At 46.6% G+C, this 24,709-nt stretch overlaps 4 protein-coding genes across 7 annotated transcripts; 3 read left to right on the top strand and 1 right to left on the bottom strand.

Annotated features, from left to right (window-relative positions):
• Positions 1-334: 334 nt before the first annotated feature.
• LOC125951717 (uncharacterized) lies at positions 335-8,144 on the bottom strand. 4 transcript variants are annotated; one of them, XM_049680710.1, is made up of 4 exons: positions 7,812-8,144; positions 1,249-1,767; positions 565-1,146; positions 335-492 (listed from the first exon to the last, which is right to left on the bottom strand). In XM_049680710.1, the coding sequence occupies exons 3-4, from the start codon at positions 1,022-1,024 to the stop codon at positions 359-361; spliced, it is 594 nt and encodes a 197-aa protein (XP_049536667.1). In that variant the 5' UTR covers positions 1,025-1,146; positions 1,249-1,767; positions 7,812-8,144; the 3' UTR covers positions 335-358. The 4 variants fall into 4 exon arrangements, with proteins under 4 accessions (XP_049536667.1, XP_049536665.1, XP_049536666.1 ...); XM_049680708.1 differs by lacking the exons at positions 1,249-1,767; positions 7,812-8,144 and adding exons at positions 7,094-7,196; positions 7,299-7,788 and having other exon boundaries at positions 565-1,024; XM_049680709.1 differs by lacking the exon at positions 7,812-8,144 and adding an exon at positions 6,937-7,079 and having other exon boundaries at positions 1,249-1,515.
• Positions 2,539-4,085, top strand: LOC125959328 (uncharacterized). The gene is made up of 4 exons (XM_049692147.1): positions 2,539-2,565; positions 2,722-2,845; positions 2,902-3,237; positions 3,322-4,085. Exons 1-4 carry the CDS (start codon positions 2,539-2,541, stop codon positions 4,083-4,085), a joined length of 1,251 nt encoding a protein of 416 aa, XP_049548104.1.
• A 4,721-nt stretch (positions 8,145-12,865) lies between the features above and the next one.
• On the top strand, positions 12,866-13,639 carry LOC125959327 (uncharacterized). Its single transcript, XM_049692146.1, has one exon. The coding sequence runs from the start codon at positions 12,866-12,868 to the stop codon at positions 13,637-13,639; it is 774 nt and encodes a 257-aa protein (XP_049548103.1).
• A 5,084-nt stretch (positions 13,640-18,723) lies between these two features.
• LOC125950233 (trypsin 3A1-like) lies at positions 18,724-20,423 on the top strand. Its single transcript, XM_049678026.1, has 2 exons — positions 18,724-18,953; positions 19,030-20,423. Exons 1-2 carry the CDS (start codon positions 18,727-18,729, stop codon positions 19,643-19,645), a joined length of 843 nt encoding a protein of 280 aa, XP_049533983.1. The 5' UTR covers positions 18,724-18,726; the 3' UTR covers positions 19,646-20,423.
• The last annotated feature ends 4,286 nt before the right edge of the window (positions 20,424-24,709 follow it).

The raw sequence follows: 24,709 nt of genomic DNA, 5'->3' as shown, positions 1-24,709 counted from the left end.
ATGAAAACGCATCCTAATCCGGCAGTGATTTGATAGTAATGGCTGTGTTTTTAATACTTAAATTGTAAGCTATCGTAGAATAGCTAAAGGAGCATGGTGCAAGGAAGACGACGAGTGTATCTGAAGTTTATGCAAAGAAGATATTAAGATCTTCCTTCGACAGTATTAACGGATGCCATATACCTCTGACTGAAGAAATGGGCAACCGAAGAACTCCTACACGCTCATGGGGCTCATGGGGCACAAGCACTTAAAAATGTATGTAAGTAGGCATAGCGCGTGAGACCATTAATGTAAATAATGTAAATGGACGAAAATACATGTACATAATTGAAAATCTCTATACACATTGGACCATTTATTCATTTAGTCCAAATTCGTACATGATCATTCTAAACAGCAACTCTCGGTCTCGCTCCACATCCATCATACTATTCCAGGTGCAGACGTAGAGCAGCAGTTCCTCAACGGTTAGCGAGTGTGCGATGTTTTCTGATAATGGAAGTAAGAGAAAAGGATATGAAACTAGTTCTGGTTGAAATGGTTCCATTCATCCATCCTTACCGCATATGTGCTTTCGCGTTTCTATTTCCTGTTTGTACGATGCGAAAATTGCTTCCATGGCACTTACAATTCGACTCATGTTCCAGGTAGTACCAACGATTTCATTGCCTTCCACAGCGTGAGCGAACGATTTCAAAAGTACCACGCCGTTTTCCACGTTCGATAACGCGTCTTCAAGGATTGTTATCAAAATGGCTAGCTTATTGCAATAAACACTCACATTTTCCGGATAAGGGGTTTGTGCTGATGATTGCAAAATCTCTTTTAAACTGTTTTTGATGGCCGAACAGAACTGAGAACCCTTATCAACCGCAATTTTCCATTTCTGATTGTGCTCGACCACACTAGTCATGAGGGCATTAATTCTCAGACATGCCACGGTGCCAGCAGAGTCCTGGGTCGGTGTTTTAGGGGATTTCAATCTTGAAATATTGTGGTGTCGTTCCGGTGTAATATTCATTGTAAAACTCGCGAAGTTTTTAGAATCAATGAGGATTTAACCCAGTACGGCTATCGAATCCTGCTTCGTGAGCCTTCGCAAGCTATTCTGAGGCCCCGCAAGATCGGTTTCGTCGCGGTTTTCTGTAACGAGAAAATATGAAGGAAACGGTTGATATCTCGGCGTAAATACTCGCTGGTTTAGGGAAGTGTTAATTGAAATGTTGAAAACTTCCAATTTTGTACCCGAAGTGCAACACTTAAACCAGTCCGGGACGAATTATTTCGCTTGGGTAATGAATTCGATCAGATCGTTGGCTTTTGCTTGGCTTTCGAATGGCTTTGGCACGCGGTCGCCCCCCGGTCTTTGTCTCCGTGTCGATGGCTACGCTTGCCGAATTCGTATCACCGGCTTATTCCGCACCCACAAGCCACGCTTCATCAGTCGCAGGATCACTAGATCAGATCAGATAGCTCAAGATGAACGACGTTCGAGAAGAAGTACTGCGCTTGCTGGAACAGACAAAAAAAGATGAAGCGGAACGTGAAAGGATACGGCATATATTAAATCAGAGTAAGAGTGTATAGTGTTTTGTCGTTAAGATTATCTGTTTTTACTAAAAAATTTGTTTTCTCCCACAGAAAACCAGCTAATAAACGAGCTAGTAAACTCGTTGAAGGTCCTTCAAAACGCCAACCAGACGCAGCGCCATCCCTCCCCGGCCAGTTGCAGCTGCTCCACCACCGGTCCAGCAGCCCCACCACCTCCCCTAACTTCCTCCTTCGATCCATCTCCATCTCCGTCTCCTCCGCCGCCGCCGCCGCCTCTACCCCCGTCTCCACCGCCGTCGCCTCTACCCCCGTCTCCACCGCCGTCTCCACCCCCATCCTTGCCATCACGACCCCTTCCCATGGCCTCTCCTCCCATACTCCGTCTATTAAGTACCCGACCTACTCCCCCCAATCCCCCGCTTCCACTACCTGTGGTTTCTCTGGACGCACTTTGTGCGTTCAACCGATCGCTGGAGCAGCCACAGATAGTGGAAGCGGTGAAAAGACACTTTCGGGAGCTGCATCCCGCTCGCCACAGGTTCGTTCACCTGTGGTTCAGCAAAGAGCTGCTGGCCGAGTGTTCCTGGTCGGGGAGGCGAACAAAGACGACAAAATTACGGTTTGGCGAACTGGATAATATTATCCGGGTATTTTGTGAAGTGAGTTTAGAGCTTAAGGTTTATAATGGCGACCCCAAGCTCTACCTTAAATCCGCCATTAAAAGGGCCGCGAATGGCTGAAAAGGGAGACCGAGTGTGTGCGTGTTTTCCTAGCGGACTAGGCTTGCGCACAAAAGGAGCTGGCCAGGACAGAGAGTAGGCTTTGCCCCATGGTTGCCGTGCACTTTGCCTTTGGTTTGGTAGTCGGGTCTCAGCGATCCAAGCAAGCGTTGCTCTGTCGATTCTTTGCCTCGTGCGTGCGACCGTGTTGTGGAGCTGTTGGTTTTTCTAAAAATCAAAGGCGTTAGGTTCAGCAAAATCAAAAATGGAAATGGATGCCACCGTGGCAAAGGTAAGATATGTGCGGCTATACCACACCACGTAAAGTGCAGTGTGGAGTGTACGATTTTTGGGTGCTAAGCCGCAGCAGCGGTGTCCCCAGAGCCCACCCAGGCCAAAAGGATAGAAAAGCTCTCACAGCCTGGGGTGTTTTGTGGTTTCGTTGTAGACACTCGCCGGTTTAGATGAGCTGCTGGCAAGAGCAGAGGCCAGTTTGAGCGATGCGGCCACCATCACCATCACGTCTCGGGAGGGGTCTTCTGGCCACGAGACATCGGTAATAATGCCCGAGGGTCCGAGGGGTGGTCTACTGGTATTTTATAGTCTGTTTGCCTTTTTTTTGTTTCAGCAAAAGTGTTAGTACAGCTGTATGCAAACTCGAAGCGCGGACTCGCGAACTTGCGGCTTCAGTGGTGCGTGGACGGCACTTTTACGGGCAGAGTTCCATACCAAAAGCACTGCTGGCTGCTGATGTGTCGCGCACTGCCACGGGGGCCAGTGCTCACGGCTGGCGCCTTTGTCGGCGAGCATCAACCGGCAGATGCAGACTTTCTGCAGTGGTTCGTGGCAAGCGCGAACGAAGCGGTCCGGACCGGGCTGCCGACCGGGCGCGGCGACGGATCGTGCGTCCCCCTTGAACTGGCGCACTTCATCGGGGATGTGGCTGCACGTGCCCTGGCGATGGGTAAGACTCTACACTTTTCATTTCCTCTTGGGAGCTAACCCAACATGCTCATCCTGTTCCTTCTTACCCGCCGTCGTGTTTTAGGAACCAAACGTAGTGGGTACGATGCATGCCCGCAAGGGTATTGCGAAACCGTAATGGTAGGCCATGTACCGTACTACCCTTTAGAAGAAGGTCCGGAGCGGGCGACGGAGTGCTTTGCTGAGCCTCCGACAAAGCGGAAGTTTGTCTGCAGGCCGTCACCGGTCCACGAATTAGCGTCCTTCCATCCGGTCAAGGACGTTATAGCGTGTGACTTGGTGCACGGCCTGTATGGAAGCATAATGCCTCGCATTATGAAGATGGCAAAGGGCACGTACGGCGTGTTACGCCGAGCTAAGGCCTTGTGTCGTTACCTGCCAGTCGAGGCACCTCGGCAAATACCACAGGCCCAGCTAGCAAACCTCACACGGAAAGAGTATAGACCCATTTTCCTGGTGGGAATTTCACTCTTCCGCGTTCTTGACCCTCCTCACTATGCCATCTTCATGAAGCTTTGGTTAGGTGTTCGCCTGCTCGGCACCGACCCAAAAGCGTGCTTCTCGCCCGCCAGAAGTCTGCTGCAGGACTTCGTGAAGCTTTCGCAGCCGGTATTTCACCCGTCAATGCCCGGTACGGACTACTACAGTCACATGTTGCTGTATATGGCCCGGGAGGCGGCACAGCATGGAGTGCAAAGCATGGCGAGCTTTGAGGAACACATCGCCAGATTCCGCAACCTGCAGTACGAGAGTGGTGTGGAAGACGTGCTGAAGGATGTGGTCGCTCGGCCCTCGAACTGCAGGTCAACGAGGCAAAGACCAAATTAATGGTGGCACCGTCAGTCATCGAGGAATCTGTCGATTTGGCCCCGTGTTTGAGGAGGGAGAAGCCGATGACGATCTCAAACTCGCCCGGCTGAGAATGGCAGACGACGACCCAGCCCGGAAGGACAGAGAGGGCGTGGTAGAGGGCTAAATCGAGATCGAGCGACGCCAGAAAAAGGATTTAGGATCCGGTTTCGGGGTTTCGGCCCGGTCTTTTTGGGGAAATTTATATTCTAAATAAGAATTAATTTATTTCCGTGAAATTTATATGGAATTATTTTAGTTTGAGTAATAAAATATATGCCTTTTTTAAAGAAAATTCATGGAAAACCCAAAAAAGTTAAGTTTTCTGATCCTGATTTCTGATTGGTCTTCAAATTTGGCGTCGATCAGCTGATTCTCGAACAGCTGATCATTCAAGGTCACCTTCGTCGTGGATAACCTCAAAATTGCAAGGCCCACAAAAAGGGTGTCATCTCGGCAAAAGGGTCCACTGTACTCCTGGACGGACTCGCGGCTAATGGCCTGCGTCAGATATCTGGCATCCAAAACCGCTCTGGCCGGCAATTAGACCTAATCTTCGCCGACTCAGCGGAATTCGCGGCCCGCCTTGACGTCGACGCGGCGGCCGTTCCGCTTGTCCCAGAAGATCATCATCACCCTGCGATCTCCATAATCATCCGACCACCTTCACGCGAACCCCCGGACGCAGTCAGCCCATTGCCTGCGGCGGAACCTAGCAGGCTGAACTTCGCTAAGTGCGATTTCGAGCGTCTGAACCGGCTTGTGATGGAGGCTCCTCGATCGACACTGCGAGCTCCGTGGACGATGCTGCGGTCGCGTTCACCGCGTCCCTCCTGGGATTGCTGCCCTCATGCTGCCCTCCCGTGCGCCCTCCGCCCCACCCCCCCTGGTCAGATAGGCACTTGCGCGCGCTGAGGACGGACACGCGACGCGCCAACCGCCTGTACAGCAACTCCAAATCGCCCTACTACAAGCTGTTATTCAAACTCGCCTCTGCGGTGTACCGCAGCTACAACCGGTTCCGTCACCAAGGCTACCTACTAAGGACACAATCCAGGCTGTCCTCAGACCCCAGGTCCTTCTGGCGCTACGCCAACTCTAGGCGGGGCTCCTCTGGACTACCCTCCACCCTCACTCTGGGCAGCGATACAGCCTCCTCTCCGGAAGACGTGTGCGACCTCTTCGCTAGGCACTTCTCTGAGCTCTTCATCGACCCAGCCAGCTCCTCCGCGCCTATTACCGCCGGTCTTGTGCACACTCCCCACGACTCCCTCTCCATTAACGCAGTACCCATCTCGGAGGATTGTATCCTCTCAGCCCTCGCAAATCTGAAGCCCTCCTTCTCCCCGGGTCCGGACGGTATCCCTTCCTCTGTGCTTAAAGGATGCATGCGCTCTTTAGCACCAATCCTGGTTAGACTCTTCAGCAGATCTCTGCGCGAGGGGTCTTTCCCGCGGAGTTGGAAGTCCGCTTGGATCGTCCCAATCCACAAGAAGGGTTGCCGCCAAATTGCCTCTAACTACCGCGGCATCTCCCTCCTCTGTGCCACCTCCAAGATCCTTGAATCAGTCGTTCATTCCCATGCTCTCTCTCTCGTCTCTTCCTCTATCACTGAGAACCAACTTGGCTTTATGCCTACGCGGTCCACAGTGACCAACCTCATGTCTCTTCTGCAACACGTCTACCCTGCCGCTGCATCTGGCTCGCAGGTCGATGTTGTCTACACGGACTTTAGTGCCGCGTTCGACTGCATCCCTCACTGTCTGCTGATCGCTAAGCTAAGGCAGATGGGTTTGCGCGATCCTATCCTCTCCTGGATTCAATCCTTCCTCTCCGGGCGAACTTTCCGCGTTCGGACCCCCTCCAGTACTTCCCTCCATCTTCCTATCACCTCCGGGGTTCCCCAAGGCAGTGTCTTGATCCCCCTCCTCTTTTCCCTCTTTATGAACGACTGCTCCGCTGTGCTCCCACCCAATGGCCACCTCATGTACGCCGATGACGTCAAGTTCTTCCTTCCGGTTTCCAACCTTGACGACGCCCGCTCCCTTCAGATGGCTATTGATGATTTCTCTGCCTGGTGCTCGTCGAATGGCCTCCGCCTATCCCCGAACAAGTGCTGCGTTATTTCCTTCTCCCGATCTAGCTCCCCCTTTTGCTGCGACTACTCCCTCCATAACGCCCCCCTCCCTCGAGTATCCATTGTGCAAGACCTTGGCGTGCGCCTTGACAGTGCGCTCACCTTCCTTCCACACATTGAGGCCACTGTGTCTAAGGCAAGCAAGACCCTCGGCCTCATCACCTGACTATCATCGGAGATCCGAGATGTGCGGTGCTTGAGGACTCTCTACTGCTGCTGGGTCCGTCCGATCCTGGAATACGCCTGTGTCCTATGGTCACCCTCCTCTGAGTCCTCCATCGGAAGGCTTGAAAAGGTGCAAAGGAGGTTCACCAGGCTGGCTATTCGACGACTACTGGGGACATCCTACGTCAACATGCCCCCCTATGCCACCCGCTGCCACATGCTCGAACTGCCGACCATCGAGTCCCGCCACGCCATGGCCCGAGCCCTTCTCGTCGGAAGCCTGCTGCTTAGCAGCCTCGACGCGCCGCGCCTGCTCGCATCTATACCCATCTACGTTCCATCCCGCGCCCTCCGTGACAGGCCTCCTCTCCTCATTCCCGCTCGCCGTAGCATCTTCGGCCAAAACGATCCGTTCCTTAGGGCGCTGCGCTCGTTCAACGACGCTAGCGCACTATTCGACTTTAACCTTCCTATCTCTACTTTCCGTTCTCGCCTCCGCAACGCCCTCTCCTAGCCTTCCAACCCTACCTCATTTGTATTCTCAGCGTCTGTGCTGATTGTGCTCGACCACACTAGTCATGAGCGCATTAATTCTCAGACATGCCACGGTGCCAGCAGAGTCCTGGGTCGGTGTTTTAGGGGATTTCAACCTTTAAATATTGAACCACCTTGAAATAATATTCATCAATGAGGATTTAACCCAGTACGGCTATCGAATCCTGCTTCGTGAGCCTTCGCAAGCTATTCTGAGGCCCCGCAAGATCGGTTTCGTCGCGGTTTTGGTCAATCTGTAACGAGAAAATATGAAGGAAATGGTTAATATCGCGGCGTAAATGCTCGCTGGTTTAGGGAAGTGTTAATTGAAATGTTGAAAACTTCCAATTTTGTACCCGAAGTGAACCAGTCCGGGACGAATTATTTCGCTTGGGTAATGAATTCGATCAGATCGTTGGCTTTTGCTTGGCTTTCAAATGGCTTTGGCACGCGGTCGCCCCCCGGTCTTTGTCTCCGTGTCGATGGCTACGCTTGCCGAATTCGTATCACCGGCTTATTCCGCACTCACAAGCCACGCTTCATCAGTCCCAGGATCACTAGATCAGATCAGATCAGATAGCTCAAGATGAAAGACGTTCGAGAAGAAGTACTGCGCCTGCTGGAACAGGTGAAACAAGATGAAGCGGAACGTGAAAGGATACGGCATATATTAAATCAGAGTAAGAGTGTATAGTGTTTTGTCGTTAAAATGATCTGTGTGTACTAAAATTTGTTTTCTCCCACAGAAAACCAGCTAATAAACGAGCTAGTAAACTCGTTGAAGGTGCTTAAGAACGCCAACGAGAAGCAGCGCCATCCCTCCCCGGCCAGTTGCAGCTGCTCCACCACCGGCCCAGCAGCCCCACCACCTCCCCTAACCTCCTCCTTCGATCCAACTCCATCTCCGTCTCCTCCGCCGCCGCCGTCGCCTCTACCCCCGTCTCCGCCACCGTCTCCGCCCCCATCCTTGCCATCACGACCCCTTCCCATGGCCTCTCCTCCCATACTCCGTCTATTAAGTACCCGACCTACTCCCCCCAATCCCCCGCTTCCACTACCTGTGGTTTCTCTGGGCGCACTTTGTGCGTTCAACCGATCGCTGGAGCAGCCACAGGTAGTGGAAGCGGTAAAAAGACACTTTCGGGAGCTGCATCCCGCTCGCCACAGGTTCGTTCACCTGTGGTTTAGCAAAGAGCTGCTGGCCGAGTGTTCCTGGTCGGGGAGGCGGGCAAAGAAGACCAAGGTGCGGTTCTGCGAGCTAGATCGTATTATCGAAGTTTTTTGTAACGTGAGTTCAGAGCTCAGATTTTATAATGGCGACCCCAAACAGTATCTCAAATCTGCTATTAAAAGGGCCGCGAATGGCTGAAAAGAGAGACCGAGTGTGTGCGTGTTTTACTAGTGGACTAGGCTTGCGCACAAAAGGAGCTGGCCAGGACAAAGAGTAGGCTTTGCCCCATGGTTGCCATGCACTTTGCCTTTAGTTTGGTAGTCGGCTCCCAGCGATCCAAGCAAGCGTTGCTCTGTCGATTCTTTGCCTCGTGCGTGTGACCGTGTTCAGGAGCTGTTGGTTTTTCTAAAAATCAAAGGCGTTAGGTTCAGCAAAATCAAAAATGGAAATGGATGCCACCGTGGCAAAGGTAAGATATGTGCGGCTATACCGTACGACGTAAAGTGAAGTGTGGAGTGTACGATTCTTGGGTGTTAAGCCGCAGCAGCGGTGTCCCCAGAGCCCCTCCAGGCCAAAAGGATAGAAAAGCTCAGCCTGGGGTGTTTTGTGGTTTCGTTGTAGACACTCGCCGGTTTGGATGAGCTGCTGGCAAGAGCAGAGGCCAGTTTGAGCGATGCGGCCACCATCAATGCCGAGCTGGACGCTTTGGATAGGAGTGGCGCGCATGCGATACGGTCGGCCGAGGAGGTGCTCAACAGGCGCAACATAGCGATCCATCACGTCTCGGGAGGGGTCTTCTGGCCACGAGACATCGGTAATAATGCCCGAGGGTCCGAGGGGTGCTCTACTGGTATTTTATAGTCTGCCTGTTTTTTGTTTCAGCAAAAGTGTTAGTACAGCTGTACTCGAAGCGCGGACTCGCCAACTTGCGGCTTCAGTGGTGCGTGGACGGCACTTTTACGGGCAGAGTTCCATACCAAAAGCACTGCTGGCTGCTGATGTGTCGCGCACTGCCACGGGGGCCAGTACTTACGGCTGGCGCCTTTGTCGGCGAGCATCAACCGGCAGATGCAGACTTTCTGCAGTGGTTCGTGGCAAGCGCGAACGAAGCGGTCCGGACCGGGCTGCCGACCGGGCGCGGCGACGGATCGTGCGTCCCCCTTGAACTGGCGCACTTCATCGGGGATGTGGCTGCACGTGCCCTGGCGATGGGTAAGACTCTACACTTTTCATTTCCTCTTGGGAGCTAACCCAACATGCTCATCCTGTTCCTTCTTACCCGCCGTCGTGTTTTAGGAACCAAACGTGGTGGATACGATGCTTGCCCGAAAGGGCATTGCGAAACCGTAATGGTAGGCTATGTACCGTACTACCCTTTAGAAGAAGGTCCGGAGCGGGCGACGGAGTGCTTTGCTGAGCCTCCGACAAAGCGGAAGTTTGTCTGCAGGCCGTCGCCGGTCCACGAATTAGCGTCCTTCCATCCGGTCAAGGACGTTATAGCGTGTGACTTGGTGCACGGCCTGTATGGAAGCATAATGCCTCGCATTATGAAGATGGCAAAGGGCAGGCACGGCGTGTTACGCCGAGCTAACGCGCTGTGTCGTTACCTGCCAGTCGAGGTGCCTCGGCAAATACAACATGCCAAGCTGGCAGCCCTCACTCGGGAAGAGTATGGACCCATTTTCCTGGTGGGAATTGCACTCTTCCGCGTTCTTGACCCTTCTCACTATGCCATCTTCATGAAGCTTTGGTTAGGTGTTCGTATGCTCGGCACCGACCCAAAAGCGTGCTTCTCGCCCGCCAGAAGTCTGCTGCAGGACTTCGTGAAGCTTTCGCAGCCGGTATTTCACCCGTCAATGCCCGGTACGGACTACTACAGTCACATGTTGCTGTATATGGCCCGGGAGGCGGCACAGCATGGAGTGCAAAGCATGGCGAGCTTTGAGGAACACATCGCCAGATTCCGCAACCTGCAGTACGAGAGTGGTGTGGAAGACGTGCTGAAGGATGTGGTCGCTCGGCCCTCGAACTGCAGGTCAACGAGGCAAAGACCAAATTAATGGTGGCACCGTCAGTCATCGAGGAATCTGTCGATTTGGCCCCGTGTTTGAGGAGGGAGAAGCCGATGACGATCTCAAACTCGCCCGGCTGAGAATGGCAGACGACGACCCAGCCCGGAAGGACAGAGAGGGCGTGGTAGAGGGCTAAATCGAGATCGAGCGACGCCAGAAAAAGGATTTAGGATCCGGTTTCGGGGTTTCGGCCCGGTCTTTTTGGGGAAATTTATATTATAAATAAGAATTAATTTATTTCCGTGAAATTCATATGGAATTATTTTAGTTTGAGTAATAAAATATATGCCTTTTTTAAAGAAAATTCATGGAAAACCCAAAAAAGTTAAGTTTTCTGATCCTGATTTCTGATTGGTCTTCAAATTTGGCGTCGATCAGCTGATTCTCGAACAGCTGATCATTCAAGGTCACCTTCGTCGTGGATAACCTCAAAATTGCAAGGCCCACAAAAAGGGTGTCATCTCGGCAAAAGGGTGATCAAATCTGGTGGAGCCGGCCGAAAAGGGTCATCAAAAGACTATATCTGGACATCAAAAAAGACTATACCTCTGGTTTTTCTTCGCGCTCCGGTTTTCTGCTTTTTTACGGTTTTCCGAGCTTTTTTTTTCGACGGGAACGACGGCGGGAGTTGCGGGGGGGACTCTTAGAACTCTGGATCGCACGAAAATTCACGAAAACTCACAAAAAACGCGAAAAATTTTCCTCTGTTTTGGTTTTTTTGAAAAACAAAAGAAGAAGAAGAGGTCGAGTTAATTTCGAGCACAACAAACCAGGCCGCTCGAAAAATTGCTCGAAATAACCTCGGGCTGCGTGGTGAGTATTCTGCGTGGTAGGGTCTGGTGAGTTTGGTGAGTTTCAATTTCGAGCACAAAATTTTTTGTGGTGAGTTTGGTGAGTTTTGAAACGATCAAAACGATAAAAGGAAGCCGTCAAATAAACGATACAACGGACGAAATAAAAAACGATGAAAACGAGATTTCATTCAAATTTAACCGCCAACCGTTGCCATAAAAACACTAAAATCCATGTACAAATTTTAGCTCGCGTAACGCTCCGTGTAACGCTCCGGCATTGCGCCCAAACGGGCCATCGCACGATGCTTTTGAGCACTGATTATGAAGCGTCTGATACCGGGAATGACGATGATGGTGGATGATGATGATGATGATGATTTTGCTGTAAAAAGCTCTAAAAAGTGGCATAAGGTGGTGATGATGATGAATGACGATGATCATCAACACGATATAAGATGTAGTTGATGATGGCGAACATGATGGTGATTTTTCTTTCTCAAAAAAACCTATGCAAACCTAGCTTAAAAAGATTCGAAGGATTCTGCGCTAAAACCTCACGCTAAACCTCACGCATGATGATAATGATTATCAAATCGATCAGTGACACTAATTCATTTTACGATGGTGATGATGATACAATGGCTCATAAGACCGTCAGAAGCGCAACGACAACCGTGGCACGATAGTCAAGGACCGCAGTGGATCCGCCGTATCCGCCAGAACGAGATCGTGGTTGGCCGAATGGTGTACTGCCCGATATCGCACATGGAACGATATTGTCTTCGATTGCTGCTGTGCTATCATCGAGGACCAACTTCTTACGTGGACTTGTGGACAGTTGATGGTGTTGTGTGTGCCTCCAAGAAGCCGTATCGTTCCAGATGCCATCGCAGCTGCGCCAGTTGTTTGCGCTAATCCTGTCGGAGGGTAAGCCAAGCAACCCGTTACGCCTATGGCATTGTAAATCTTTGCGAGGACTACCATTGGCAGCATCGAGAGCGCTACACTGTGGATGAGTCGGAGCAAAATCGTCTGCTACGTGCTGCCGAGCACTTCTGGGCGTTGAGGGTGATTGACCAGTATTTGCGAGGGACGACACCCCCAAAAACACTGGAAATGTTCCCCAACATGCCGCAGCTTGCAGACTTTGCGCACCTACCTACCGCACCGCACCTCCGATCAAGCGGTAGATGCGAACGCCTTGCTGGGAGCAGAACGCTTCTATGGCATCGACGCTCTAGACAGCATGCTGGATAACGTGTATCGGTTGAATGCTGACCAGCGTGCTGTTTGTGACCAGCTCACACAAGCGGTCGATCAAAGTGCTGGCTCGGAGTAGACAGACGAGCGTGCAACTGAGGAATAGCTCTACTTCCTCGATGGACCCGGCGGCACGGGGAAGTCGTTTCTGGTGGAAACCATCCTGGCCTACACCCGACGCCAATCCAAGGTTGCCCTTGCCGCAGCCTCCAGTGGCATTGCTGCGCTGCTTCTTACCGGAGGGAAGACAGTGCATTCGACCTTCAAGCTGCCGCTCATACTGGACGAGAACTCCGTATGCAACATCCCCGCACAGTCGCAAGTAGCGGACCTTATGCGAGAGCCAAGTCTCATCGTATGGGATGAAGCATCCATGAACAGTCGGTTTGCGTTGGAAGCCGTGGACCGTACGGTGATGCTGCTGTGTGGCGATTTTCGGCAAATGTTGCCAATCGTGCCGAGAGGGACGGATGCGCAAGTGGTTCAGCAATGCATTCGACGTAGTCCGCTGTGGCCCCTGTTTCGTGTGTTGCGTTTGCGGGTCAACATGCGCGTTCAAACCGCGCCGAACGTACAGGAAGCTGCAGATTTGCAGGATTTTGCTGACGTTCGAGGGATTCGACGCCATGTACGCGAAGCTTCCTCGGGATATGGTGCAGCCCCGAACTAGCAGCCGGCAGGACGACGTTCGATCGTTGATCAATCGCGTGTACCCTGACGTCGGACGGCATTACCGACAAGCAGGCTACTTCAAGGACCGTGCCATCATGTCGCCTTTGAACGTGGACGTAACCGCTGTGAACAACAGTGTGTTGGAGCAGATACCAGAACGGGAAGTAGAGTATCGTTCCATCGACACCTTGGTGAACCCCGAGGAACAGGATACTCTACAGCTGCCCACTGAGTATCTCAATGCCCAAAACATCAGCGGCATTCCTGTACATCGGCTGCGGTTGAAGCAGTATTCGCCCGTCCTTCTGCTCCGGAACCTGAATACCGAGTGTGGACTGTGCAATGGGACGTGCCTCCAGATCGTCCCTCTTCGGTCGCATTGCATTCATGCACGGATTCTGACGGGCAAGCGTCAGGGGGAAGATGTACTGTTGCCCCGCATCTTCTGTGACAGCAACGACTCCAGCATGCCGTTCCAGATCCGACGCAAGCAGTTTCCGGTGCAAGTATGTTTTGCAATGACGGTCCACAAGGCACAAGGTCAATCCCTCCTTCACCTTGGACTGTACCTGCCAACCGAGGTGTTTGCACACGGCCACTTTTATGTTGCCCTATCGCGAGTAACTTCGCGACCCAACATAACGGTGTTGATCTTGGATCCTAAACGGGAGAACGCAGACGGTGTTGCTGCCAAGAACGTCGTCTACCAGGAAGTTGTTCGGGATTGAGGTGCCCTGGATTCCTGCAAGGCAACGTACGTAGGACTACAATCCACGCCAGTGTCTTATGTTTATGCTTGGATAGGGAGATTGCCGCGGTGAAAACCACAAGGCAAAACATCCTAACCGGGGGAGTGTAGTCACCGTTTGTGTCATTCTTGACAGAGCTGTGATTTTCACTCCAAGATAGCGCTAGAGTATTCGCCCAAACCGGGGTACAGCTCGAAAGGGTATTCCTGCCTTCTTCGATTCGCCACGGATAGGAAGGTGCCACCAGGAAATCGTACCGTGGTAGTTTTAGTGAGTAGGTCCCTTAGAGTAGCAAGTGACAACCTCACACTGTTCTCCAAAGCTTCGGCGGAGGAGTTCGTCTGGTCGGCCACCGGCGTGACAAACAAACAAAAAAGACACATCAAAAGAAAAATCATTGCGCAGTTTCGTGACTGAAAGGTATAGTACGCTGCACTAACTTTCGATCGATGCATTAAATAACGAATGATCTTTTTCACCAGGGGACTTTCGCTATGATCAACAATCATCATTCATTTGCCAACCCGGACGACCCAAAGGAGCACTAGAGAACCAAGCCATGGAATTCTATGGGGAGTAGAAGATCGACGCCACAGTGCCTCTGCGTGTTGGTTAAAACCACCGACTAACGTCCACCTTTTCCATGTACCATTTCTGGCTAAACAAAATCCAATGATACCGAGAGAAGCAATGTGAAGTGCAAGATAGAGGACCCGATCGTCTAAGAGATGCGAAAATTCTATTTTTAAGGCCTTAATTATAACCTAGCTCGTTGGTCCTCAATCCTATTCATATTCATTAATAGTCCTATTCATTAAAATACATCATTTCCATTAATCCTTTTCCTCGATTAAATAAGCCTCCAACCGTTTTTCATCACAGAATTTATAATAAAATCATCTTTCACTGTACCACACATTTTTTGTATTATTACAAAGTTCACTTTGAAAAACGCGCATTTACAATAAAGCAGAAAAGCATGGTCATGTTGCGTAGCCCTGTAACCAGGCCGTTTAGCTAGTAAAAAATACATTTGCTCTACAAAAAGTTGCTGTTGAATAAACTCACTCACTCAGACATTTTAAACGCTGCGTACTGTTAAATCAGATTCCTGTTCATGCTTTTGCTTGGCCCAGTCATCCCGACCATGCGGGACATGCCATCGCAGCGATAACTAGCATCGTTTATGATTTCATCAAGCATCAGCTTATCGCTCGCTGCATGCAATCGATTATGAAATCTGATTCAGTGACCAACAAGGTGACACGGAAGTATTTTCAGGGGATTTGCAAGGACTGACGACCAAACGAAACGTGTTTGCCTCTGATCTAGATCGATGAATTCGATGCACCAAGCATCATTTTCAAGCAACTTAGAATTAGCAGACAAGAGAGTCCCCGAGTGCCTAAACTCTGGGGTGTGGTTCGATGATATGGTTCTATGGTCTGTGACCATAGTCTGAAAGAGGTAAAGTTAATGGCGGAACTCGCGATCGATGGAGTGGAATCGTGGTTGCGGAGGACTAGTCTGACGAGGTCGTTTTGGTTGATGCCCCGCTCAAGAGATGTCGAGATCGGCAACCTAGTGATACGGTCGCAAGAAGCCATCAGATATCTTGGCGTTTCTTTGGTTTCTCGGACGTTGCTACCACTAAGGCTAAGACTAAACGGGTATGCTTTGGAGGTCTTTGTAACAGCGGGCGACGACTTCTCGTAGGGTCGACGCACTGTCGAAGCCAAAGCTGAATACAAGTGATGTCGGGTGGTTACAAGGAACCCTTTAACCCTCGGTTGGGCACCCGGCGTTTACCCCTTCGTTGGGCACCCGGGTACCCGGCTACCCAGCTCATGTACATTGCATAGTTAAGTGATTGTTCCGCCGTTTTCATCAGTTTTATGGGAAAAATAGTGCACAAGAAGTAATTTAAGGGTCTTGGCAAAGTGTTTTTGTTTCAAAATCAAAACAAAATGCATTAAAAACAATAAAAACAAGGAACATAATACCATTGACACTCCTTCATACGATCATTCTCTATCGAGTACGTCCTACAGCAAGCATTAAGATACGATACTGATGGTATTTTTCTGTATTTTTTTTAATGAAATCAATTATTTCTTCAAATAAAACTGTTTTGCATCGTCAAAATGCTCTTGCACAACCCACACATTTGTAATTACTAGTGATGCTGACCATGGTGACCTAGACGGCAAACTCTTTTGCCATATCATACCATTTCTACAAATTGATGTTGTAGATGTTAAAGCACAAGGATGATGATACTGAGTTTTTACAGATACAGAAATTTAAAAAAAACTTTTTTCATTATCAGCATTGTCAATTGCTTTGTCACATTCATATAAATTTTAGAAAAAAACATGTGAGCAAACATGTGCAAACGTATTATGAGGGACGATTACTTGATCTGCAAGGGGGAAAAATATTTTCAAGTTCTCTAATTGAAAATTGATTGAAAAATGCGCAAGTTGTAAGATTAGTTTTTCAAAAAGTTGCAATATAGAGCATTTTCTGTCAAATGATATTCCCGAATACTAAATTAACTACAGGGTATATAAATCAAAACTATCGTGGTGCCTTCCACTTCCATCAGAGCTCTCTCGTGCTATATTTGTCCCCGGAGTCAACCTAAACCTCGCCTTAAGTCTTTTAAATCAAAATAAGTGTATAATTTACTCATATGTTATGAACATTGCATTGTACGAACAATTTTTAATCATAATGAGAAATAATGTATAGCTGAAATTGTAGATAAAGGGCTGCATAAAGTGCTACTTATTTTTCTCCTATTGCTGGTGTTATAGTGCAACAATAATTAAAATTTAAATTAATGTTCATTAAAATATTGTAGTTCACTTATTTAACAATTAATAGACCCGTGTATATTGATAAATGTTGATAAAAAGTTTTGTTTTGTGTTTATAAACATAGCCCATATGCATCGCAAACGTGCTGGGTACCCGGGTACCCGGGTGCCACTGGGCGTATGTTATTTTTATCGGCCCATAATTACCTTTAAATTTTAATTATCAAAACAATTCCAATGCCAATTCGGCTTGAAAAGAGTTGTACTTTGGGGAACCGGAGTTTCGTAAAAAAATATTAACGGGAAGTAATTCATTTTTTCGCTGAAACTTGAAATGGATACCCGGGTACCCGGGTGCCCAACCGAGGGTTAAAGTAGTTCATTGGAGATCATTTGTTGTCTAGTGAGAGTGCTTTGGCACTGCTGTTCGATTGCGCGTTATCTGACAAACAGGAAAACCGCAAACGCGCTTGTTAAATGAAAAAAGGCCTATCTTGTGAAAATTGAATGCTGCAGGTTTTTGTCAGTAAGATACAAACCTTTTAATAAGAAAGGCATTGTGAAATTACCATCAACAATATACTTTCTTTTCAGCTATCACACAAGTAAAATGCAATAAATCTCAACTATACCTCGCACAGTAGTAACTCGCACTCGACTCGTATAATAAGCTTTATTGTGTACTAAAAATGACCGTAAAATGAGTAAAAACCGCTTTCAAATGGGTTTTTGTGTTTTTCATAAACTATTCATTAGCCGGTGCCACATCAAGCGTAAACCCTAGCCTAAACTCTAGAGTAATCCCAAAGAGCATATACTTTTTGGCATTACGCTAGAGTTTACGTTAGCTTAGTTTGGCACCGGCTTATGAATATACTAGCCGGACCGACTACTACTTTCCTGTTAGCTAGTCAAAGCAGAAGATGCTTTCTCCCTTTCGTCGTTGTCCCTTTTTTCCAGTCCATCTTTGACACTATGCTAGAGTACTGTTATTTCCTAAGTTTAATCATACAAATATGTTAAAACATTAAACAATTCTTTGACACTTTCAACCCTGAACGATACATTACACTGGTACTATCATGATTTGATCAGATATTAAATGGTAGATGCTAATGATTTCATCTGTACATATGTTATGCTGGATGTGTTGTACTTGATTCAATAAACCGTTTATAAATAATCAACACACTGATGCACTGCATCCCAACAGACAAAATTTCTTACACATTAGAGTGCTCCATATCCACCGATTCCAGTATCCTAGGTGAAGTACATCAATATTGGCTTCGTCGAGGTTCAATCCATCCACCGTTGCTGTCTTCTCCTCTTCTGTGCGCTGGTTCTTTTATATCTTTCGTTCAAGTGGGGGCTATACTCCCACATTACTGGCCCACAACCAGCGATGACTCTTGAGCTGATGTGTTGTTGGATGTCCGGTTGGCAGGTACTGGTAATGGCAGGATGAGTGGTTGGGGCTAGGGTTGGGGCACTGTGTTTAGGTTGACGGAGTGTAAAATAAATTAAAGGTTCCATCCAACATCCAAGCCCTGTCAACCAACCGAAGGATCAAAGCTCTCACCGTGAAATCGAGAGGTTAAATGGTTGTGCTGCAAAGGTTGCCGAGCAGGGATCCGCAGGCCGGTTGGGGTGCTGGACTGATGATAGACTGGACTGATGTTGATATACTGGAATGCACGGATCCTGGGCAAAGGAGGCAAAGGATGCCTTTGATTTCTATTAATTGGACCATGAAAATCGCGGTGGCCCCCCGTGACCATGGACAGCATCGGATAAAGTGTAGGAGGTGGGATAACAATTACGGTGCTGCTTACAAAAACACAAACACCACAACACGTTCGTTGATAGAGTGCCCACTTCAAAGCGAGTAAAAAATATGAGAAAAAGTGTTAGCTACTTATTTCTTTTATATCTACTCTACAGTTACTCCTTTAAAAGGCGGCTTTCCATCACATTTGCTCTAATACATTTTCATTCATGAACTCGAGTTAGGCCGCTTGAAATCTAAATTAAAACGCACTGTTCACAATCAGCGACTGAGGAGGGTTCTTTCAGGTTTATAGGTATATTTTAATCAAAGAATTATTGGTTATCTAATCTATGCCATCTTGATGACTTACGTATTTCAAGTACGTTCGAGTACCCAGGTTCTTGGGAGGTTGACGAATGCAAAAGTAAAGAGCAACCAGCACATCATTCCGTGGTCTTGTACAAAGTGACAGAGATGGGATCGTTCAGATACTTCCTTAATTTCTACAAAGTTCTGTTATATCTAGTGCAATGTACATCCGTTTTTTGTGATTATAAAGAGAATAGTCGTATCGTAGGTGGCGCGACAGTTGACATTTCGAAGTTCCCTTACCAAGTCTCGGTACAAGAATTGGATGACCACATTTGCGGAGGATCGATTGTTACTGAGTACTGCATACTAACGGCAGCACATTGCCTTGAGTAAGTACGATTACATTGGGATTCATACATTGCATCCAGTGTAATTTAATGCCTACTTTTATTGTTATCATTTTAGCGATACAATTCCCAAATATGTGAATGTTAGGGTTGGATCTTCCTTCATCAATCAAAAAGGCATCGTGTACAATGCAAAATCGTTTGCTGTCCATCCTCAACATATACCCTATAGTTGGATCATGGATTTCGCGCTGATAGAGTTGGAAACCTCTATCCGATTTTCTGCCCTCATTCAGCCTATTGCTCTGGCATCCCGATTGGAAGACTTAACTTACGAGGAAAACTGCGTGATTTCGGGTTGGGGACGTACATTAGATGATCTGGAGAGCTATGAACAGTTGCGTGCGGTGGAAATACCGTTGGTATCGGAAGAGCTTTGTAGTGTTGCATACGGAGAAAAGATTGACAGCTCTATGATTTGTGCGGGAGATTTTGAAAACGGTGGAAAAGGTAGTTGCACATACGATTCTGGGGGACCCTTGGTTTGTGGTGACGTTCAAGTAGGAATTGTTTCTTGGGGGAAGGGCTGCGCATTGCCTGGATTTCCCGACGTATATAGCAACGTCTTGTACGCAAAATCATGGATCAATAGTATATTGCACGAGTCAAATTACCGTCAAACCCGGCCTTCGCAAAAGCATAGAGAAATCAGTCACATTTACCCAAGATTCTAGAAAATACCTCAACATTTCATCCACTCTTCGGCAGGGCAGCAGCACTCTGCACTTTGTGCATCATAAATATTTATGCATGGTCCTTTTTCATCCGGGCACACCGGGACAGACCAGACTGACAGGTTCATGGCATGAGGTAAAAAGGGCCCAATCTTGTCTGACCACCACGACCAAAGTGCAGCTGCGCGGAGAGAAAAATGCATCGTTTCCAGTAAAATGTGGTTTCGGTAGTGGAGCATAAGGGCGGATGATCAGCCTGGGCGGTGCATCATCTGAATCTATTTGATTCAATTCGTTCCAATATGGAAGCAGGTGTAGTACGGGACGAATGCATTATGGTTGCTAAATATTTCATGAATAGTGAAACTCGAGCGTGAAACAGACAATCACGCACATACTTCGCTACACCAGCAGGAGCTTGCTCGACGTGTCCTCGATTCTCACACACAAACTGAATGAGTGACAGGAAAAAATGGAGAAAGAATTTGCAATAATGGAGAAATAAATATACAAATACACATACAATTTGTATGTTAAACCGGATGGTTATTGCGCTTAAAGTTCCATGCAACGTCGGGAAACGTTTAATGTAACAGTTTTTAATGAATTCGAATCTAGAGATCTACCCCTGAGGAAATTGAAAGAGGCAATGTTTAACATGTCGCAACACAATAAAAACTATTTTTCAATTCTTTAATAAAAAAATAGGACGACAAAATCTGTTAGGTACACATTTTTTTATTCCATTCTAGTCAATATTACGATTTAAAATTGTTCTGGAGCGCAGCAGAACATTCTATCATTCTCTGTAAAATCGCTATTAATGTGCAAAATACATCAAATATAAAGATAACATACTTTAGTTTTCCGGTTATTTTGTTGTATAATTATTTTGCAATTGGAATCTGATATAAAGCAACAAAGAAACATGGATGAACACTTTTATATAACAAAAATTGAGTTTATTACGTTAAATATTTGTTTGCAAGTTGTTGATACTATTGGTACGGATGGACATTTCAATAGATGGCCAAAGTGACTTTGCCATTCACCTTCATTTGGCATATTGCCATGAGTCATACAATTCAACCCTATCTATACTATGTTCCATTACCTAGTATTCACTCATCCTTTCCAAGACTGTTGAAACATCCTCTACGGATCGTATATCCTCTGATAAATCACGACTATATCTTCTGCGTGTGCATGTATACTCGTATGCAACAGCATATGACCTCTACAATTGTTGGAGTTCAATGTTATTTCCTTCTTCAATATGTTACAATAACATGGTGGCTCAGTCGGCAAACCCTATGACCGACTCACTATTTACGAGTGGATTTTCCCGCGGTGTCTATTCCCTACATCACTTGAAGAATCTCTTGCTCTTGAGTTTCACCTTGATACTTGACCAGCTCTTGTGAATTTTTTTTTCTCTTGTCTTCATAGCAAGTCCAAATTTGCTGTGCTTGCACGTGCTTTATGCCGCTGCTGTGCTTCTTGATTTCCAGTTTTCAATCGTATTAAAACTATAAACTCGATTAGATATGATTCTCTACGATTCTCAGATTAGTTTAGGGCTTCATATAAAGAAAATAAAAGATGAAGAAGTTTACAAAAGCTATAGGAGCTGTATGACGATCTCATTGTCATGCAGCGCATGGAACTAGACCAATTTTTTTTTTGGTTGAATGTTCTATGAGACAGATCCGTGTAGTCTTCCTACGTGGAACGTCCAAATTGGGATGAGGTCACAGTATCGTACTGGAATTAAAGGTTACAGACTGTAGAGACGAGAAATACGAAGTGAAGAACAACGGTAATGGATCGTAAGCGGCGAGGTTTAAAACAGAGAGGATACTATAGCCGAACTAAACCACGTGAAATGGTGACAAATCTGACTGAAAAATATGCGTTACTAACATTACAATCAAATTGAACATTGCATTATGTTGTTCAGAGGTCAGAAGAGCACCTATGCAAATTTAGGATAGGGCAACTTTCTGAAAATTCCATAAATTGCTATTTTATGTAAGGTTAAATTATTATGAAGACTTTCTCATTAAAAAGCAGAAAAAATCTTCATCGAAAAAGCAAAGAATATTGCGCTCCTGCCAGAAAATTTAAGAGTATTTTAAAAACAACAGATGGAGTCACATTTGATAGATTAGAAACTGTGATAGACTAGAATTCTAGAATCTGCCGAATATTGCTGTATTGTTAATATAATTTACTCTGATATGCCAAAGGAAGAGAATGATGCCCTCTTGTTAATATGCCTTCAACGATTGTCAATGTCATGCTCAATGAATAGTTTAGATACGCATTGGAGACAAGAAAAATGACATGAATCTCTAAACCATTTACATAAAAAAAACTTGTCTCTCGAGCGTATGACTAATATTACAATGGATGTTGAATCGTTTGATAATTAAATCCTTCGTCGACTAGTCCGGCCATTTGTTCCAACGTATCAGGTATCATGTCGTGAGACGTTTACGCTCTTGTCTCGAATTGGTTATATTCAAGAACATCATTCTGGCAATAATTTGTCTACAAACATCATTCTGTCTACAAACCATTTGATGTTGTTCACTACTAATTTCATACGTTACGTTGCAGAAACAATCACTAAAATGCAAGAAAGTCAAAAAATACAGTAAAGTATATGAATTGTGAACAAAACTGTTTGGAACAATTTACTAAGAAGGCATATTTCACTGACCGATTTTTGTATGTTGACTAGCGGTGACAGAGCGTGATTCATCGATCATTTGCTTCGAATCGATTGGTTAAGGTGTTGCAGCTAAACTAAAATGACAAAAGCCTCGACATGAAGTACAGAACATTCCCTAGCACGGAGCCTTTCGTTCCATTCCCACCCTACCAGAGTACGGGATACGCATCAATGCCTGCACACGTTCCAGGACTGTACATTGCCTCAAAATAAAGGGTGAGCATCGTCTGCACAGCATTCAATCGTCCGCAAAACTTTGGTACGGTATGATCTCGATTGCGAAACGCGGTACACACCAATAAATCAAGAATGGATCCAGGGGTGCGCTTCAGTGTTCGTTCGCACGAGAGGACAGTTCGCAAGGCTAGATCTATTTTATGGTATTTTGAAGTGATCCAAAACTTTTCCAGTTTACCTACAATCAATGCCGACGAAGGTGTTTCGTTCTGTTTGAAATAAAGTCAATGAAACCCGATGTAGGAATCCCATTAGGGATTCATGCTAAAGACATTATACCTGGGTTTACCTCAATGTTTACCATTATGTAAATTGCGCTAGAGTGAGTTTGACGCATTTGATGACAGATTTCACACTTCACAATCAAGTTGAACGGGAGGAAAAGGAGTGATCCCAACTACACGATTTTGATTTCAACATTTTCAGCTACGCCATGGCATGGGTATGCAAATGCCATGCACTCAAGTTGACAAACTATTATCTATTTCTCAAATAGATATTATGTCTACCAGATGAATAAAAAACTCTCGTGCATAATTATATTTTTAAATGATTTATGAGCATTGATTTTGTTGAAACCAAAGTGCATAAAGGCGGTTTGTGGTAATTCACTTAACACATTTTTCATATAGTTTACGTTAGTTAACCAAGCAAGTTATTCATAAAGCTTCTTAAAAATACCTCACCGTAAAGAGCGTACTAGCAAATGATCCATAGAAAATCCTTTACCATTCACCAACGAGTCCTCCGATTCGACATGAATTTTTACCTTTCTGACTCACACACCTGCAGGCTGTCCAAGGACAAGGTGACTGTTATCGAACCGTAGTATGTATACCTCTGAAACTAGGCGACGAGGGATACTGCAGGCTATCAATTATTCACAATGTTCCATATATTATGGAACTTGTTGGCATCAAAATTGTATACCATCAATGAGATTCGGATTATACTTCGGAAGATACTTCTATAAGCAGATATTTGTACTAGAAGGTTCTTTTATTTTCCTCATCTTCCATTCGGCCATATAAGCTTTAACGTAATGTAGGTTCTATGCCTTTGCATTTTTCTTGCTAAATTCCTGTCGTCGTGTGATTACATTTGAGCAATCAATGGGTGTAGCTATTTTTCACATGGTGTACTTTTTGTATACATTTTCTCTTATCTAAGGATAAACGATTGACATTGAAGTTAGTGTGTACAATATGCAGGTGCCTGGAAAGAGTTTGAGTGACCTACTCGTTATTTTTTCAGTTACACAATGATGGCAAGCAAGACTTAAATGAAAACAATCGCAAGGACGAGTATTTGCTTACCGGCACAAATATTCTCAGAGGCACTTGAGTGAACAGGGAAATGCTGGCAGAATTTCGTAGCTCATCGTAGGATGTGTTGACAAAAAGGGGAGAACCTCACTAATAGCGTTTCTGCGCAGAATCGGCCCGACTCGGATCCCGGGATTGCGATGAAAGGTGCGAGAGAGTCAAACGTACATATTCGGACCACGTTCACCGTCGAAATGCCTATAGATAGGTAGGTACGGTATGGCCAGGAGTCCCTGTTATGCGTAGCCTCGAAATGTGCGCCAGGAGCAAAGGAGGCAACTCTCTCGAAGGTTACTACCTCAAAAGAGTAAACGTTGGTCGTGTCGGTGTCCTGTCGCTCGGAATTTGATTCTCATGCTCCACTAGGAGCCTAGTAACCGAAGTTTGTTTGTCAGATGGTTGGCGCTTGCCATCTATCTGTTCGGTGACGCCAGTCGAGTGTGTTGAGTTGCTTTGCCTGGTCGGTACGGTGTGTTGTGTCTGCAACTTTTGCGAGGTTATATTGCTACGCAAACCTGTTATAGGGTGTAAAAACCCGGTGCACCGGAATTTCTCTAACCTCGTGCTTTTAGTTTTAATGAAAAACGTTGTTTGCTAGAACGGTTAAGCATGTTGAGAATTACAAAATGTCAATGATTACGACACAAATATTCTACCATCGAATGTACCGGCGTATGTACTCCAGCGTTTACACGTGTCACTCATTCCTTATGATAATGATGGAAAGTTATAAGAATTTAGCGAAAAATATGGTGAAATTATGGA

This window comes from Anopheles darlingi, chromosome 2, assembly GCF_943734745.1.
Source record: "Anopheles darlingi chromosome 2, idAnoDarlMG_H_01, whole genome shotgun sequence".
Taxonomy (NCBI): domain Eukaryota; kingdom Metazoa; phylum Arthropoda; class Insecta; order Diptera; family Culicidae; genus Anopheles; species Anopheles darlingi.
Note: the sequence above shows the minus strand (reverse complement) of the source record. Positions and strands in the feature narration are given on the sequence as shown.